Here is an 18,438-nt window from a genome sequence, read left to right as displayed (position 1 = left end):
GCCCAGCCGCGGAGTGAGCGAGGGAGACGGGAGGAGCCGAGCGCGGCGCCATCCGCCGCCATCCGCCCCCGCCCCGCCGCCATCCGCCCCGGGGAGCCTCTAAGCCCGGGTCCCGGACCTCCGCGCACCCGGCCAGGTGAGTCTGGGCGAGCCGGGTGCTGACGCCCTTTCCGGCGCGGGGCGGCGGCGGCGGCGACGGCGGCGCCGGGCCGGGGGAGAAGCTGCCATCAGCCGCCGCCATCTTGTCCTCCTGCCGCCGGCCCGCCCCTCCCCCTCGGCCTGCGCCGGCCGCTCCCAGGCCGCTGTGCGGGGGCCCGGGGAGGGGGTCGCGGGTGTGTGTGTGTGTGTGCGTGCGGGGAACCCGACCGCAGCCCGGCAGCCGTCCCCTCCGGGCGTGCCACCCCGCTGCAGGCCGCACTTCCTGCCCGCGTCGCGGCCCCGGTCCCCCGCGGCCCCTCCGCCGGCCGCAGGCAGACGTGCGCCCTTCCGAGGGTCGCCTCGCACTGCCGGACCCCGTCCCGTGCCACCCGGCGCAGTGGTTCCCCCTCCTCCTCCTCCCTCGGTCTCTGCGTCCCGGTCACTCGCATCCTGGAGCCCGGCTTCCACGCAGCATCTCTGCTTCCTGCATCCCCCCAAAGCCTCGGCTTTTCTCGTTTTCCCCGCGGCCCCTCCTCTCTCCCCTTTTCCTTCCTGGCTGGCTGTCTTGACACTGGGCCCCCTCCCCCGCCGCCCCCCGGCCGTTCTTACTTCCATATAGTGTGTGTCCCTCCTTCCTTTCTCGCCGATTCTCTCTCTTCTCTGTCTCTTTATTTTAATTATTATCAGCTCTAATTTGTGTGTTTACGATTTTTCTACCCCCCCCAGTTTTTCACGGTAGATTTCATCTCGCCTTACCTGCCTGTAGAGCAACACCCCCACCCCCACCCCGTCCTCCTTGTCCCCGGCTTACGGTAGAGTTCTGTCGTCCCCGGGTTTGGCCTTCCTCCTATACCTGCATGCTCGCTCTCCTCTTCCTTCCATCTCGACTTCACGCTGTCCCCACCCAAAGATGAACGCCTGGTCGCTCCAGAAGGAGCTGAGATGGAGAGTTTGGGGACCCAGGGTGGTTAAGGAAAGGGCCTGTCTGCTTGCGGAGAGGTTTCCGAGGATAGAAAATGCAGTTGGTCCTGGTTTCGGGTCTCTTTGGGCCCATGGTTAACGGGGTATTTTCAGGCTAGCTCCACAATGCTTTGTTTCCACTCGGTTTTAAATGGTGTACACCAGGGTCCGCTGGTGTTTTTCCTAGGAGCGGAACTGTCTCCAAGAACCAAGATGGGGGCAGGTAAAGCAATGGCTGGCGTGTTCTGCGCACAGGGGTTTTGTTCCCGGGAGTGTGTAGGGCCCCGTTGTTTAGTAGGGCTTCCTGTGGCCCCAGCTCCCAGTCTGGCACAGCGAGCTCATAAGAAGCCTCCGCTTCCCAGCATACCTTCTGTCAGGCCTCCCCAGATGGGGCTTAAGGCTGCTGGGAATGGAACCTGGGACACGGGCCCTGGGGCATGATTACAGAGCTAGTGTCTAGTAGGTTGGCAGTCCTAAGTTCCCTTACACGCTCGATGGAGTTGTGTACCTCGTGGTTTTCTCTGGGGCTTGGACCTGGTTGTCCAATTTTATCCTATGTCCTGATTGTTGGAGGAGTGGAAGATGACTACTTTTGGGATAGCAAGAGAGACTGCTGCCTTTTCTAAGGTGGCACAAAGGACAGAGCGTCTGTTTCAGGAAGATACTGGTGTTTTATTTGCTTGCTTTGTAGGGATACGTCAGGGAGAAAGGACGGCTGTGGGTGCTTAAGAGACTGTAGTAACTTACAGACGCTACAGAGCCACATGTCTGGTCCCTAAAGAGAATGAAGAGAGCTTCTAGGCTTTTGTCTGTGAAGGGGGCAGACTCTGAACCGCCTGCTGTCATCCACAGGCACCGGCTTGTTTTGGGGGAGGTGCCTGCAGGACCCAACGTACTCAATGAGCTTCCAGCGCAATGTCCGATCGCTCGGGGCCGACTGCCAAGGGGAAGGATGGAAAGAAGTATTCCTCGCTCAACCTGTTTGATACGTATAAGGGCAAATCCTTAGAGATCCAGAAACCCGCTGGTGAGGGTCCTGCAAACGTGTTGTTAGTGCTTGAACACTGAGCATGTGTGGTGTGTAGGCTTCTTCAGCAGAGGCAGCAAACAGACCAGAGGAACCATGGACACCTCCCGGTTTCATCTTCAGTGCTGGGGCGGGGGTGCCGGGCTCTGGTCAATAAAATTCCAGTCATCCTCCTGCAAAGGCGTGTTTTTGGTTCCTTGTCCTTGGACACGTAAGAATCGGAGGGAAAGAAATGTGGATTTGCAAAGATCTGGGGCCAGCTTGCCCCTCGCAGGCTCTGGATCAACAGTCCCACAGAGAAACACTGATTCCAGCAGACGTCACCTTTGTCAGGAGAGCTTAAACGTTCTTATTGCATAATGGGATGGCTTCTGAGAGAAATCTGTAGTGAAAAGGTAGTAGAATGTTGAGACTTGTCTAGATGGGATCCATGGATGGGAGACTGTTAGGCATTTCTGACTTTTTCTCCACATTTTTCTTCAGTTGCCCCTCGACATGGCCTGCAGAGTCTCGGAAAAGTTGCCATTGCCCGGCGTATGCCACCCCCAGCCAACCTTCCAAGCCTGAAAGCCGAGAACAAAGGCAATGACCCCAATGTCTCACTAGTGCCGAAAGACGGAACAGGATGGGCAAGCAAGCAGGAGCAGTCCGACCCCAAGAGGTAGACGGGCCTGGGGAGCCTGGGAGGATGACTCTGTTAGGACAGACGTGGTCTGTTCTAAACACATAAGAACCAGGCAGAGCCTGTATGATAACAGTTACGTTGTCATAGTGTTTGTAGATGATAGTGATAGTCAGTTCCAACTTTGGACCACTTGGAGAACTAAGGCAGAGGCTTCTCACACCCTGATAACCTTTCCATCCTACTATTCCCCCAGTTCCGATGCCTCAACCGCTCAGCCGCCGGAATCGCAGCCACTGCCGGCTTCACAGACGCCTGCCTCCAACCAGCCGAAACGACCCCCAACAGCCCCAGAGGTACTAGGAGAACCTGGAGGGGTTGGAGCAAAAGCGACATTTTCCTCCTCATAACCATTTGTTACTTTTGCTTCCCAAGAACACTCCTTCGGTTCCAAGCGGGGTAAAGTCCTGGGCACAAGCCAGCGTCACCCATGGAGCACATGGAGATGGTAAGTTCAAGAGTGTTGGGGGTCTGGCCAGTGGTGGCACACATCCTTAATCCCAAGACTTGGGAGACAGGAGCCCTGCGCACCTTCAGTGAAGATCTTTGGTCTTTGTCTAAGTCTCCGTCTCCCGCTTCATGTCATGCTCAGGAAGTGAGCTCCTGTCTGATTCATGCCCTCCTTCTAACAGGTGGAAGGGCATCAAGCCTACTGTCGCGATTCTCTCGAGAGGAATTTCCGACCCTGCAGGCGGCTGGCGACCAGGACAAGGCTGCCAAGGAAAGGGAGTCTGCCGAACAGTCGTCTGGGCCCGGACCAAGCCTCCGCCCCCAAAGTGAGTGGCTTCCTTGTGTGAATGAGTGGCTGCGTGTAACCAGGATAGTGCCTGTTGCCTGGACAAGCTGAAAGCTGTGTGACTCATCCTCTTACCCCATCGATAGTGAATTATCTCTTCCCTCTGCATTTCTCAAAATACAGATTCTACAACTTGGAGGGACGGAGGTGGGCGTGGCCCTGATGAACTGGAGGGCCCGGACTCCAAACTTCATCCTGGTCATGATCCCCGGGGTGGGCTGCAGCCTTCAGGCCCACCCCAGTTCCCTCCCTACCGCGGAATGATGCCGCCCTTTGTGAGTTTGTGTCCAGTCTTGGAGTGGTTTCACTAAAGGCAGAGTGGTAAAAGAGTCAGGGTTTAGGCAAAGTATTGGTGGCTAATGCATACTTGGGAGGTGAAGTTCAAGGCTAGCCTGGTCTACAGATGAGTTCCAGGACAGCCAGGGCTATAAACTGTTGGGGGCGGTGAGTCAGGACTTAGTTTTTGGAGGACACAGTTGGAAAGTAGACCCCAGTGTAATGGTTGGGGGGGGGAGTGGTGGAACACACCTTTAATCCCAGCACTCGGGAGGAAGATAGAGGTGGATCTCTGTGAGTTCAAGGCCAGCCTGGTCTACAGAATGAATTCTTGGACAGCCAAGGCTACAGAGAAACCCTGTCTCAGAGAAAAAAAAAAGTAGCCCCCAGAGAAATGGGGACGGGAGGATAGCATGTTTAAAGGGCTGGCTGGCTGTTTATCCCTCTTAGCAGAGAAATGGGGATGGGAGGGTAGCATGTTTAAAGGGCTGGCCGGCTGTTTATCCCTCTTAGCAGCCATTGTTGGGCCTTTCTGCAGATGTATCCCCCATATCTCCCATTCCCTCCGCCCTACGGACCCCAGGGGCCTTATCGATACCCGACTCCAGATGGGCCCAGGTAAGCTGTCAGATTTCTGGGTTTGTTCCTGGGGACAGTGTGAGGCTGCTTGGGAAGGTGTGTTTTCTACCCAGGAGGTTCAGCTTTGTATGGGATTCTACTGTGCTGTATTTAATATTGCTCCCCCTCTTTTTGTTTTTCTTCCCATACACAGTCGTTTTCCCCGTGTGGCGGGCCCCCGGGGCTCAGGGCCGCCAATGCGCCTTGTAGAGCCTGTGGGTCGGCCTTCTATTCTTAAAGAGGATAATCTCAAAGAATTTGACCAATTGGACCAGGAAAATGATGATGGTTGGGCAGGTAAATTTGGAGATGTGGATCTTGAAGATTAAACTGACGAGGAAATGATGAGTCATGAGAGGGGCAGATGTGAAGGGTACGGGTGCATGGCATGAGCAAACCCGCGCATGCGCGCGCTCCAGAGCACTGGGCGAGACGAGGGTGACAGGACTTGGGTGGGAGTGGATGGGGTGGGGGTAGTTAGCTTTGAACGGTTTTGTTTTTATAGTTCTAGGCTGTTGGCTTTGTTGGGGAAAGATGTGAGATTGGAGAGCCGACTGCTTAGTTTACTTACTGTCCATTTTCTTTCCCTCAGGGGCCCATGAGGAGGTGGACTACACTGAAAAGCTCAAGTTCAGTGATGAGGAAGATGGGCGAGACTCTGATGAGGAGGGAGCTGAGGGCCAGTGAGTTAGGGCACCAGAGGACAGAAGGGGGCTCTGTTTTTGTGTGTAAAGGGCTGGTTACACTTGAGTTTAATACATTGTCATCCGCCCACAGCAAGGACTCCCAGTCACCTGCTGCTGAGGAGCCTGAAGCAGATGGGAAAGAGGTCACGTCCCCTGGCAGCCAACCGCCCCCTCCCAAGACAGCCTGGATAGAGAACTCTCGGCCTCCAGAGACGGAGCCGGCTCCTGCCACCCCAAAACCTCCCCCACCTCCACCTCACCGGGGACCCGTGGGGAACTGGGGGCCCCCTGGGGACTACCCAGTGAGTATCTACAGTGAGGGCTGAGAGGGTGGGTTGTGGGAGCCATCAGCTGAATAATTACATCATAAGCGGTAATAAGAAACTAGAGGAGGGCTATGTAGCATCTCAGAGAGCTTGGAACTCTGCTCCTGGGGCATTTGGGGAGAAGGGATGATGGGAAGGAAAGGCCACATGTTTAGGTCGCCATGGGAACAGAGATGAAGAAGGGCGAGGAATTTGTCTCCACCCAAAGAGACCAGTAACTTAGAGGTGCGGTTCTTCTGTTGGTTGAGGAGTTGGTTGGTGGTGAAGGTGGCAGCTGTGGTGACTGACAGGCCTGGCCTGATGGGTCTGCCCATTGCCAGGACCGTGGGGGTCCTCCCTGCAAGCCCGCAGCACCTGAAGATGAGGATGAAGCCTGGCGGCAGCGTCGGAAACAGTCCTCCTCGGAGATCTCCCTGGCAGTGGAACGGGCCCGAAGGCGACGAGAAGAGGAAGAGCGACGCATGCAGGAGGAGCGCCGGGCCGCGTGTGCCGAGAAACTCAAGCGGCTTGATGAGAAGTTTGGGGCCCCTGACAAGCGGCTCAAAGCAGAGCCTGCGGCCCCACCTGTGGTCCCCCCTGCTCCAGCTCCGCCGCCTGCCGTCCCCAAAGAGCTCCCTGCTCCTCCAGCTCTGCCGCCAGCCCCAGCCCCAGCCCCAGAGAGAGAGCCTGAAGAGCCAGCACAAGCCCCTCCTGTGCAGCCCGCCCCCAGTCCAGGTGTGGGTGCAGCTCCCACTCTGGCCAGTGGAGGTGGCGCTGCCAGCAGCACCAGCAGTGGCAGCTTGGAGGCCAGCCCAGGTATGGAGAAAGGGGTAGGGGTGGGCTCTCCTAGGGGCCTGCCTTGTGGGGAACTGGATAGGAATGGTGGATCTCACTGGAAAGAGAGTTTTATTGCGTGAATTATGAGAAGCAGGGAAAGAGGGTTCTGTGTCGGGAAGTCTGGAGGAGGATCAAAAACCATTTTGCAGCACCTAAAGTGGATCAGAGTTGTTTGTGTTTTCTGGTGGTGTCACAGGAGTACTTGAGGCCTTGAGGTGTTTTCCTGGGTGGGCATTAATATAGTTGAGGCTTGGTTGAAACCTTTAGGGGGGTTAGAGTTTCTGGGATACTTGGACTGTTTTGATGGACCAAGTCAGTCTATTCTTCCATGCAGTGGGACCCCAGCTGCCTTCAAAAGAGGGTCCTGAGCCACCAGAAGAGGCCCCTCCACCTGCCACACCCCCAGCCCCAAAGGCTGAGCCCAAGGGTGAAGGGGTTGGTCCTACCCGCCAGCCTCCCAGCCAGGGCTTGGGCTACCCCAAATACCAGAAGTCTTTGCCACCTCGCTTCCAGAGGCAGCAGCAGGTAAGGTCAGGTTCTTGTCCTCTGGCTGTTTGTGTCTTCCCCGCCTCTGGAGACCTGCAGGCCTGTGTTCACCTTCTCATTGTGTGACCGACCGCCATCCAGCTACTCCATGTTGTCACGGCCGCGACTTTCTCTGTGATGCCTTTGGTGTAAGCTGTGGTAACCTTGTCCATCCTGTGTTGTTCTGACAGGAGCAGCTCCTGAAGCAGCAGCAGCAGCAGTGGCAGCAGCAGCAGCAAGGCCCTGCCCCTCCTGCCCCAGTGCCCCCGTCACCACCACAGCCTGTGACCCTGGGAACTGTCCCTGCCCCACAGGCACCACCCCCACCCCCCAAAGCCCTGTACCCAGGCGCTCTGGGCCGGCCCCCACCAATGCCTCCAATGAACTTTGACCCCCGCTGGATGATGATCCCTCCATACGTGGACCCTCGGCTCCTCCAGGGCCGTCCCCCTCTGGACTTCTACCCTCCTGGGGTGCATCCCTCTGGTAAGGATCCAAGGAGTGGTGGGACACTGGTCTGTATGACAGATAGCCGGGGCGAGTCTTGTGGGAGGGAGCAGGCTCAGGGAGGCGTGGACCGTGGGCTGTCGTCACTCAGGAAAAGTGTCTAGAACAGGTGCACATGCTGTCTGCTGGGCCTGTGACATGGTAGCATCCTTGTTTTCTTAGGTCTGGTTCCCCGGGAACGTTCCGACAGTGGGGGCTCAAGCTCAGAGCCATTTGAACGCCACGCACCACCTCTATTACGGGAACGGGGCACTCCACCAGTGGACCCCAAGTTGGCCTGGGTAGGAGACGTTTTTACCACCACGCCCACTGACCCTCGCCCTCTCACCTCACCTCTGCGCCAGGCAGCAGATGAGGACGACAAGAGTATGAGGTGAGTTGCTGGGGAGGGGCGGTGCGGGGCTGAGTGTGGTCATCCAGGTGATGGGATCCCATGGAAGGGTGTTTAGGTGGGGAAGCACCGAGTGCGCTCACCCTCATCCTGACAAACTTGTGTTTCTCTTCAGGAGCGAGACTCCTCCAGTACCTCCGCCCCCACCTTACCTGGCTAATTACCCAGGTTTCCCTGAGAATGGAGCTCCTGGGCCCCCAGTCTCCCGCTTCCCTCTGGAGGAGCCAGCTCCCCCAGGACCCCGCCCACTACCCTGGCCCCCAGGCAATGATGAGGCTGCCAAGATACAAGCCCCACCACCCAAGAAGGAAGCCCCCAAGGAGGAACCGCCCCAGGTGTCGGGACCGGAAGCAGGCAGAAAGCCTGCCCGTGGAGGCCAAGGCCAAGGCCCGCAGCCACCACGCAGAGAAAATCGTACCGAGACTCGCTGGGGCCCTCGCCCAGGCAGCTGCCGCCGGGGAATCCCTCCAGAGGAGCCAGGCGTCCCTCCTCGCCGAGCTGGGCCTATAAAGAAAGCACCGCAACCCGTGAAAGTCGACGAGATGCCTCCTAAGCCCCTAGAGCAGGGGGATGAAACCCCCAAGGTTCCAAAGGCAGATCCACTCAAGACAGCCAAGGGGAAGGTGGGCCCCAAGGAAACCCCACCGGGTGGGAATCTCTCTCCGGCACCTAGGCTCCGGAGGGACTACTCCTATGAAAGACTAGGCCCTGCATCTTGCCGGGGTCGGGGCCGAGGCGAGTATTTTGCCAGAGGAAGGGGCTTTCGGGGGACCTATGGGGGCCGGGGCCGGGGAGCCCGGAGCCGAGAATTCCGAAGTTACAGGGAATTCCGAGGAGACGACGGGCGTGGTGGTGGTGCAGGGGGGCCAAACCACCCGTCTGCCCCCCGAGGCCGCACTGCCAGTGAGACCCGGAGTGAGGGTTCAGAGTATGAAGAGATCCCTAAGAGACGCCGCCAGCGTGGCTCTGAAACAGGCAGTGAGACCCATGAGAGCGACCTGGCCCCCTCTGACAAGGAAGCCCCCCCACCCAAGGAGGGCGTGCTCGCTCAGCCCCCCCTTGCCCCACCGCCACCAGGAGCTCCCCCGTCACCAGCTCCAGCCCGGTTCTCCACTGCCCGGGGTGGCCGGGTCTTCACCCCCAGAGGAGTGCCATCGCGCCGTGGCCGAGGTGGGGGGCGGCCCCCGCCGCCTGTTTGCGCAGGCTGGAGTCCTCCAGCCAAGTCCCTGGTTCCAAAGAAGCCTCCACCGGGTCCTTTGCCCCCGAGTAAGGAGCCTTTGAAGGAGAAGCTGATCTCGGGGCCTCTGTCCCCCATGTCCCGAGGCGGCAACATGGGTGTAGGCATGGAAGATGGGGAGCGACCCCGACGGAGGCGACATGGCAGAGCTCAGCAGCAGGATAAACCCCCTCGTTTCCGGAGGCTGAAACAAGAACGTGAAAACGCCGCGAGGGGAGCCGATGTCAAGCCCCCCTCCCTGGCCCTCCCAGTCCCCGCCCCTGGACCCGAGGAGACTCTGGCAGCCACCACTGCCGCCCCGCCCCCTCGCCGCACAGCTGCTAAGTCCCCTGATCTGTCAAACCAGAACTCCGACCAAGCCAATGAGGAGTGGGAGACTGCGTCAGAGAGCAGCGACTTTGCCAGCGAGCGCCGGGGTGACAAGGAGACCCCCCCTGCAGCACTTATGACCTCTAACCCTGTGGGAGCTCCTGGGGGCAGTGCGGGTGGGTCTGGACCAGGCATCTCAACCATGTCTCGGGGAGAGCTGAGCCAGCGAGCCAAGGATTTGAGCAAGCGGAGCTTCTCAAGTCAGCGGCCAGGCATGGATCGTCAAAACCGCCGCCCGGGCCCTGGGGGCAAGACTGGCGGTGGTGGCAGTAGCGGAGGTAGCGGCTCAGGCCCTGGTGGACGGCCCGGCCCAGGACGAGGGGATAAGAGGAGCTGGCCCTCTCCTAAGAACCGAAGGTGCGTAAGGGCAGATTGTTAGTGTGTTAGGGTGAGGGGTGAGCATGGGTACCCGGGAGTTGGAGGCCTGTGGATGGATGTCTCTTCGCCTTGCTAAGGGCAGTTAATCGAAAGAGTTGGCAATCCCCATGCATGTTTTCCTGCTCTAGTTTATTTCCGTGTCGCTTTGTAAATAGAAAACTTGGAAAGGGTTTTACCGGGAGAGGACAGGGTATCAGTGGAGAAGCTAGAAAACAGATGCTTGACTCAGGGACAGTAAGAGTTAGTGAGCCCTGGAGCTGATGCTCTGCTTTCTCCAGCCGTCCTCCCGAGGAGCGGCCCCCGGGGCTTCCTCTGCCACCGCCGCCCCCCAGCAGTTCTGCTGTCTTCCGCCTCGACCAAGTTATCCACAGCAACCCTGCTGGTATCCAACAGGCTCTGGCCCAACTTAGCAGCCGTCAAGGAAGTGTAACTGCACCAGGGGGGCACCCGAGGCCTAAGCCTGGGCCTCCCCAAGCCCCTCAGGGCTCGTCCCCTCGGCCCCCAACCCGTTATGACCCCCAGAGGGCCAGCAACGTCGTCAACAGTTCTGGTAAGCTGGAGGCAAGCAGGTGGGAATGACTGCCTCCCCGAAGGTTAGGTGCTGGGGTGGGGAGCAGAAGTTTGGGTTGGGGGCGCTGTTGTGGGTTCAGCGGTGAGCATAGCTGGAAGGACTGGAGGGTGGAGTTGGGAGAGCAAGCTATGGCCAGGGCTCGACTGAGGTGGATGCTGACGGTTCTCCCCTTTTCCCCAGACCCCCACTTCGAGGAGCCAGGGCCGATGGTGAGGGGGGTGGGCGTGACTCCCCGGGACTCTGCTGGGGTTAATCCCCTCCCCCAGAAACGACGGGAGCGGCCTCCCCGAAAACCGGAGCTGCTGCAGGAGGTGAGGGGTGGGGCTGGAGGGTGGGCCTCTTTGCTCTCTGTATTCTCTGCTGCCTTCTGTGGCGAGCTCTTGCTCGGATTCTCCGTGTCAGTCACCGCTTGTCTCCCACTGTGTCTCTCTCTGCTGCCCCTCACTTCAGGCTGCCCCAGCTCATTTGCGTTTCCCCTCTGGGTTTCTCCCCTTAGGAACCTGTGCCAGCTTCTCACAGCTCTGGATTCTTAGGCTCTAAGCCTGAGGTCCCAGGCCCTCAGGGAGAATCCAGAGATTCAGAGGCAGAGGCCCTGACTCCCCACATCTGGAACCGTTTACATAATGGTGAGTAAAGCTGGGGGGGCTGGGGTGGGACGGGTGTGAGTGGCCCCGTTCGGTCTGTCTGTCTTCTCATGGCCTGGCTCATGCTTGCTGTGTGCTCTGCAGCCACAAGCCGAAAGAGTTACCAGCCTGGCTCCATAGAGCCCTGGATGGAGCCCCTGAGTCCCTTCGAGGATGTGGCAGGCACAGAGGTGAGTAGGCATTGGGAAGGGTGGCAGGGTGGTTTTTCGAGACAGCTTTGGAGGCTGTCCTGGAACTCGCTCTGTAGACCAGGCTGGCCTCGAACTCACAGAGATCCGCCTGCCTCTGCCTCCCGATGCTGGGATTAAAGGCGTGCGCCACCACCACTGCCCCTCTCATTGTTCATCTTCTCATCTGTCCCGGGCTCCTCCCCTCAGTCGTGTGCACGCCTGTTGGGTTGGTGTTTCTGCTCTAACTTAGCTCCCTCCATTCCTCAGATGAGTCAGTCTGACAGCGGGGTGGACCTGAGTGGAGATTCTCAGGTGTCATCAGGTCCCTGCAGCCAGCGAAGTTCCCCTGATGGAGGACTAAAGGGGTCAGCAGAGGGACCCCCCAAGCGGCCTGGAGGGCCCTCACCCCTGAATGCTGTTCCTGGTGAGGCTGCATCTGGCTCTGAACCCTCTGAACCTCCTAGGAGACGGCCACCTGCTGCCCATGATGGGGACAGAGAGGTAGAAGACTTACTTGCCTCTCTCTTTGCCGGTGTGGCGTGGGATTTCTCGGTTTGTTTCTCTGTCACTCACCAACTATACTTTGTTTTTGCCAATGTAGGAGCTGCCCCGGGAGCAGCCTCTCCCCCCTGGCCCCATAGGCACAGAAAGATCACAGCGCACAGACCGGGGCCCAGAGCCAGGCCCCCTCCGGCCATCCCACCGACCTGGCTCTCAAGTTGAGTTTGGCACTACCAACAAGGTCTGAATGGGCTGAACTTGGACATATTCTGGGTTGGGTACGGAGAGTGATGACAAGTGGGATGGACGGAAGTTTGAATTGTGGGACAATCACCTCCCCCCCCCCCCCAACGTTACAGGACTCAGACTTGTGCCTAGTGGTAGGAGACACTTTAAAAGGAGAGAAAGACTTGACGGCGTCAGTCACAGAGGTAGGTAGTATGGCTTTGGGGGGGCTGTGAATCTTGATGAAGATAAATGAGTGCGTGTGTGGTGCAGTGGTTCCCAGCCCTGCCTCCTGGTGCTGCAGCCTTTAACACAGCCCCCATAGCGTGGAGGCCCCAACCATGCGGTTATGCCTGGTGCTGCAGCCTTTAACACAGCCCCCGTAGCGTGGAGACCCCAACCATGCGGTTATGCCTGGTGCTGCTTTGCAGCTGTGACTGTGCTGTTGTTAAGAATTGTCATGTGGGAGGGAGGGACTGGAGACCTGACCCAGCGGTGAAGAGCGCCGGCTGCTCTTCAGGGTCCTGAGTTCAGTTCCCAGCACCCACATGGTGGCTCACAGCCATCTGTAATGGGATCTGGTGCCCTCTTCTGGCCTGCAGGGATACATGCAGGCAGAACACTGTACATGATAAAACTTTAAAATCACAATGTAATACTCGGTATGGGAGCCCTGTGAAAGGGTTATTTAACCTCACAGGGATCACAGCCCACAGGTTGAGAACTGCTGGTCTAGAGTGCTGTAAGGGTTCCTTCTTGACAAAGCTTCTTTTGGCCAGGCCGTCCCCATACCCAGAGACTGGGAGCTGCTTCCCAACGCGTCTGCTCCAGCTGAGCCACAACCCAAGAGCCTGGGTTCTGGGCACTGTGGTCCAGAGCCCAACCCTTCAGGTCAGCGCCTGTACCCTGAGGTCTTCTATGGCAGTCCTGGGCCTCCCAGTTCCCAAGTAAGCCCCATTCTCATCATTTGTCCCCTTCCTACTTCTCCTTTTTCTTTTCCTGCTTTTGAAGCGGCCTGAACTCCTTATGTAGACCAGGATGGTCTCAAACTTCGATGCTCCCCTGCCTCTACTGCCAGGTGCTGTGATTAAAGATGCCCCCTACCAGCATACCTAGGAAATTGTGTGTGTGCGTGTGTGTGTGCCCGCGTGCCAAGGCATGTGCTAGACCTACAAGCAGAGGTCAGGACAACTCTGTAGTCCTGCCTCCAACTCTATGAGGTTGGGTTCCAGGCTACCAAGTGTCAGCAGCGAGTGCCTTTGCCGGCTGAGCCGTCTCTTTTGTCCTCGAGTCGGTTGTGTCCATTTTTCCATTTCCTGCAGTGAGTGGGTGGATGGGTGAGGCTTTTCGTTGAGTTTTTGCTTTTGATAGCATGTTCCCATTGCTCTGACAAAATACCTGAGAAGAACCTGTGGTTTTGAAGTTCTTCATGGTAGGAAGGAGCATGGTGGCTGGGTGATTTCTTTATCTTGCTGGGTAGTGGTAGCACACACCTTTAACCCCAGCCCCAGGGAGGGCAGAGGCAGGAGGGTCTACAAGAGTGAGCTCCAGGACAGCCAGAGCTATATAGAGAAACCTCGTTTCAGGAAAAAGAGAGTGTTTTGTTTCCTTTTAAAACACGCACGGGTGTGTGTCTGCGCGTGCCTGCACCATGTGTGTGCGGTGCCCAGAGGCAGAAGGCAGCCTTGCATCCTCTTGGGACGGAGTTCCAGGTGTGGCTACTAAGGATGCACTGGGTCTTGCCACCAGTGTGCTTAACCACTGAGTGATTTCTCTAGCCTTTTTTTTTTTTTTTTTTTTTTTCCTTTTTTTTCTTTTTTGGTTTTACGAGACAGGGTTTCTCTGTTTTGGAGGCTGTCGGTCCAGTCTGGCCTCGAACTCACAGAGATCCGCCTGCCTCTGCCTCCCGATGCTGGGATTAAAGGCGTGCGCCACCACCGCCCGGCTTCTCTAGCCTTTTTTTAAGCTTTGTTTTAATTTTGTATGTGCACATGATTGCAGGTGTGCACAGAGGCCGGAGTGTCCGATCTCCCTAGAGTTGAGTTGAGATGGGCGTGGCGCCTGTTGTTAACAGTTGAGCCAGCTTTCCAGCTGCCCCCCCCCATGCCCTTGACTCAGTCTGGCCACGTTATCTGAACTGCCCTTCAGTTTACTGTGCAGTGTAAGCTGACCTTGAACTTGGTGGTGTCCTCTGTGCCATCAGCCTTCCCAGGGACAGAGGCCACCAGGCTCCACTGTTACTCAGTCTTGTTCTGTGGGGCCCTGCGCCTACAGGGTGGTGCTGCCCACCTTCAGTGGGTCCTCTTCCCCTTGGTTAGCTTCTCCTGGGACAACAGTGTAGTGGTGTGTTGCCTTGTGTGTCTCTCAAAGTCACTAGAACGCTCTCACCTTGCTGTCCTCCAGCAGGTCTCTGGGGGCGCCATGGACTCTCAGTTACATCCCAACGGTGGAGGCTTCCGTCCTGGGACCCCATCATTGCACCAGTACAGGTAAAACCCGATGCTTGTAGACCCCCGAAGGGAATGTGGATAGATGGCAGCAGGGAGGGTACGGAAGAATAGAGTAAGGCGTCACTCAAACTAAGAGTAACATCTCCTTAACTTCTTTTCAGGTCACAGCCCCTGTATCTACCCCCAGGTCCAGCTCCTCCCTCGGCGCTGCTCTCTGGGGTAGCTCTCAAGGGCCAGTTTCTGGACTTGTCGGCACTGCAAGCCACAGAGCTGGGGAAGTTGCCTGCTGGGGGGGTTCTGTACCCTCCACCGTCCTTCCTCTACTCTGCAGCCTTCTGCCCCAGCCCTTTGCCTGACCCAGCCTTGCTGCAGGTGCGTGGTGGGCCGTGGGAAGGGTGCTCGTGGGGCCCTGCCCTCCCGGGAGCTGACCTTTTCCCACTTGCCAGCAGGTACGCCAGGATCTGCCGTCCCCGTCAGATTTTTACTCTAATCCTCTACAGCCTGGTGGTCAAAGTGGCTTCCTTCCTTCAGGAGCCCCTGCCCAGCAGGTATCTTGGTCTCCTCCTGCCTCTGTCTGAGTTTGGATTTTCCCAAATGCTTTCCTGCCCTAGTGGACTCACTGGATTTCTTGTAGATGCTTCTACCTGTGGTAGACTCACAGCTGCCGGTGGTGAACTTTGGCTCCCTGCCACCAGCGCCACCTCCTGCTCCACCCCCGCTTTCTCTGTTACCTGTGGGTCCTGCTCTGCAGCCCCCAAGCCTGGCTGTGCGGCCCCCACCTGCTCCTGCTACTCGGGTCTTGCCTTCATCTGCCAGACCCTTCCCCCCTAGCCTGGGGCGAGCAGAGGTAAGGGGTTAGGTACAGCGCCTGAGAAGTGAGGCCCCTTTAGGTGGGAGGGTTCCGCGTTTCACGTCGAATGGGTCTTAGATGATAGAAAGGTGGGAGGATTCAGACAGGGTGCTCATAGGTGAATTATTTCTATCTTCAGCTGCACCCAGTAGAACTAAAGCCTTTCCAGGATTATCGAAAGCTGAGCAGCAACCTTGGTGGTCCTGGGTCATCTCGGACTCCCCCAACTGGAAGGTAAACAGGAATGGGGTGTAGACTCCATCTTCAGGCATTTTCTTTGAAACCAGGACAGTCTTGGGGCTTGCCTTGACCAAATTTCTTCCCTTAGGCCCTTCTCTGGTCTCGGGTCCCGTCTCAAGGCTCCCCCTTCCACTTACAGCGGAGTATTCCGAACTCAGCGCATCGACCTCTACCAACAGGTGAAGGAGAAACCCTGTGACCCCAGCCTTAGCCTAGGTTCCATCCTGAACTCCTGAAGGGTTGCTGACTTACTCTTCTACATGTATGCATCCTTAGGGCTCCCCACCTGATGCCCTGCGCTGGGTGCCGAAGCCTTGGGAGCGGACAGGACCACCTTCTCGAGAGGGGCCTTCCCGAAGAGCAGAGGACCCTGGGTCCCGGGGGGGACAAGGAGCCTGGATTGCCCCCACCCCGCTGAGGGAGTTCCCCTTGACCCCCACCCCGGGGCTTGTATATAGATTATAAATATATAAGGGGGAGGGGTGGGTGGGGAGGGGTTGTGGGTCTGGAGCTCACTTCCCCTCTTCTCTTCCCCTGGTCTCCCATCCCTGGGGCCGTTTGTTAAAAAAGAATAAAAGAATTAAAAAAAGGGGGGGGAAGTCATTTGGGGTTTAGTTAGCTGTGATGTTTTACCGTGTATACCCAGTAGATTCAGTAAGAACTATGCACTTCAGGGTTCCAGAATTAGGGACTTTAGCTGGGCCCAAATAAGGAAATCTGCGTGTACCAGTGGGGGTCAGTATGTCCCTGTCTTAGGGTTTCTGTTGCTGTAACCATGCGACTCTCACAAAGGCAAGCATGTAATGGGGGCTGGGTCACAGGTTCAGAGTTCAGTCCACTGGCAGCATGGCTGAAAACGGTGGCGTACAGGCTGACGCAGTGCTGGAGAGGGAGCTGAGAGCTCTGCATCCCGATCTGCAGGCAGAAGGATGAGCAGCCCACTGGGCTTGAGCGTCTGAAATCTCAGCACACTAACTACCTCCAACAAGGCCATACCTAATGCGACTCCCTCTGAGCCTGTGGGGGCAGCTTCTTTCTCTTGGGCGGGCTCCACTCTGCTAGTGACTTCCTCAGCAGGTATCCAATACTGAGGCCCGAGCTTCAACCTGACACCCTCTGAGCCTCCATGCAAAGATGTCCCTGACACATTGGCTTCTGTATGCCACCCTGCCCCTCTTTAGAATCCCTGTGTTCTATAACCTGGCTGCAGCGCTCCTCACACTGACAACCAGGGAGCCTTGGGCACACCGCACATGTTAACAGTCGTGTAGCCCTGGCCACTTGCAGACTCCTTAAGAGTGGGAATGGGCTGTTTGTGACTCTTACTGGCTTCTTGCACCTTGTACCCTGACTCTAAAAGTCAGAACCATGTGGCTGAGGCTCCCAAGCTTCACTGCTTGCTAGGGCTGGAACATGGCCGGGTTATTGAAACACATTTTCATAATAAGCTTTCTGGTTTGATGGCTTCCCTTACTGTGTGTCAGCACATTAAGCTTAGGTTCAGCAAAAGGGATCTCACAGTAAAACACTTTCTCCACGAAAGCCACGTCTAGTATTGTCACTTCCCATGAGTTTATGGGGACCAATTACATTCAAACTACACTTTACATCCCCTGGCTCCCAGAGGTCAACAATATGATGTAAATCGATTTTGCCCAGTTTCAAAGGGCCCCAGAGTCGATTACAATTGTCTCAAAGTCTAAAAGTTCAGTCCCTACTGAGATGGAGTATCTCAACTATGATCCCCATAAAATCAAAAGGCAGACCACATACTAATGACAAAATGGTACAGGATATACATGACCATGCCAACATATAGGGGAGGGAACATACTGAGCAAATACTGAAGCACTGTAACACGAAAAACCGAACTGGTTACTCCTTAGTTTTGTTTTCTTCAAGACAGTTTTTCTTGCTTTGGAACCTGTCCTGGCACTCTGTACACTAGGCTGGCCTTGAACTCACAGCCATCCACCTGCCTCTGCTGGGATTAACGGCGTGCGCCACCAACGCCCGGGGTTCCAGTTCCTTTTACCTTTGTTGATGGCAACACAACTCGTGGGGTTGAGCAGCTTTCTTTGGCATGTATGCCAACATCTTGGCGTCTCCAAGGCAAGCCAGGCTTCACCTTTACAGCATCACAAAATGGCCTTTCTAACCTCCATGTAGGACTCTCCCGACACATGGCCTGGCCTCTGCAGCTTTTTTAGTCCTTGAGATCCAATAACCCCTTTCTTGCATCCTTGACTCAAAATAACATGACTGAAGCTGCCAAAGTCCTGATAGGGCTGGGTGTGGCCCCCCCCCCTTTGTTCAATGACATCGTGGCCAGCTTTGTTTCAATGGTTTCCTAAACTGCCTAAGCTTGGCTGTCCTGGAGCCTGCTCAGATCCATCATCTGTCTTCCAGAATGCTGGGGCTAAAGGGTGCATAACCTTACACAGCCCTAAGCTTTTCTCTAATTCTCTTTCATAACTTGGAAGGTTAGCTCGGTAGGCTTTTGCTCCGTGACCACTGCCTTTATTGCACTTAGTGTCAGGCTTTTCTCTAATGTGTTTATAGTTCCTGGTGTTCCTTTTCTCCTCACACATTTTCTATTTCTCATTGCTCAGCTGCTTTTCACTGTAGATTCTCACAAGTGTGTCAACAAATATCCAAGCGACCCCATCACCATTGAGCTGTCTGGAAATCTTTGTAAAAGCAGACAAGCAGAAAGCCAAGTTCTTCACCAAAATCTTAGTGCTCTCTAGGCCACATTAATAGTCCAGCCCCACAGGTCAGGACCCTCAGCACACATTGCTATCACCTCAGGCTCCTAACAGGGCCCATTAATCTCCTAGTCCAAAGTCTACAGTCCCCCAAACAAAAGCGGCGTCGGGCCTCCCGCAGCAATGCCCGAGTCCCCTTTTCCAACACTGTATTGGGATTCAATTGCTGCAGAAACAGCATCACCATGCTAAGTCTTACAAAGGAAAGCATTTAATTGGGGCTGGCTTCCAGGTTCAGAGTTTAAGAGTCCCGTTGGATCAGGCAGCAGGGCAAGCCTTAGTGATAT

At 56.5% G+C, this 18,438-nt stretch overlaps 1 protein-coding gene and 1 non-coding gene across 2 annotated transcripts; both read left to right on the top strand.

Moving 5' to 3' along the window:
• Prrc2a (proline rich coiled-coil 2A) lies at positions 1–15,986 on the top strand. The gene is given in 32 exon segments (XM_005086805.4): positions 1–136; positions 1,951–2,125; positions 2,609–2,786; positions 3,004–3,103; positions 3,183–3,255; positions 3,440–3,583; positions 3,727–3,878; positions 4,418–4,497; positions 4,652–4,794; positions 5,090–5,180; positions 5,275–5,485; positions 5,830–6,304; positions 6,660–6,850; positions 7,042–7,336; positions 7,520–7,730; positions 7,864–9,711; positions 10,011–10,282; positions 10,484–10,614; positions 10,800–10,929; positions 11,032–11,117; positions 11,385–11,618; positions 11,719–11,859; positions 11,978–12,049; positions 12,623–12,790; positions 14,250–14,332; positions 14,455–14,665; positions 14,743–14,841; positions 14,928–15,140; positions 15,283–15,377; positions 15,472–15,562; positions 15,660–15,764; positions 15,766–15,986. Coding segments are annotated over 31 exon segments (6,471 nt in total). The 5' UTR covers positions 1–136; positions 1,951–2,013; the 3' UTR covers positions 15,802–15,986.
• LOC121134417 lies at positions 2,294–2,424 on the top strand. Its single transcript, XR_005871490.1, has one exon. It is a non-coding gene; the product is annotated as a small nucleolar RNA SNORA38 (small nucleolar RNA).
• Positions 15,987–18,438: the final 2,452 nt, after the last annotated feature.

Source organism: Mesocricetus auratus, unplaced genomic scaffold, assembly GCF_017639785.1.
Source record: "Mesocricetus auratus isolate SY011 unplaced genomic scaffold, BCM_Maur_2.0 Super-Scaffold_100027, whole genome shotgun sequence".
Lineage (NCBI taxonomy): Eukaryota > Metazoa > Chordata > Mammalia > Rodentia > Cricetidae > Mesocricetus > Mesocricetus auratus.
The sequence above is the reverse complement of the archived record's forward strand: the minus strand, read 5'-3'. Positions and strand labels throughout refer to the sequence as shown.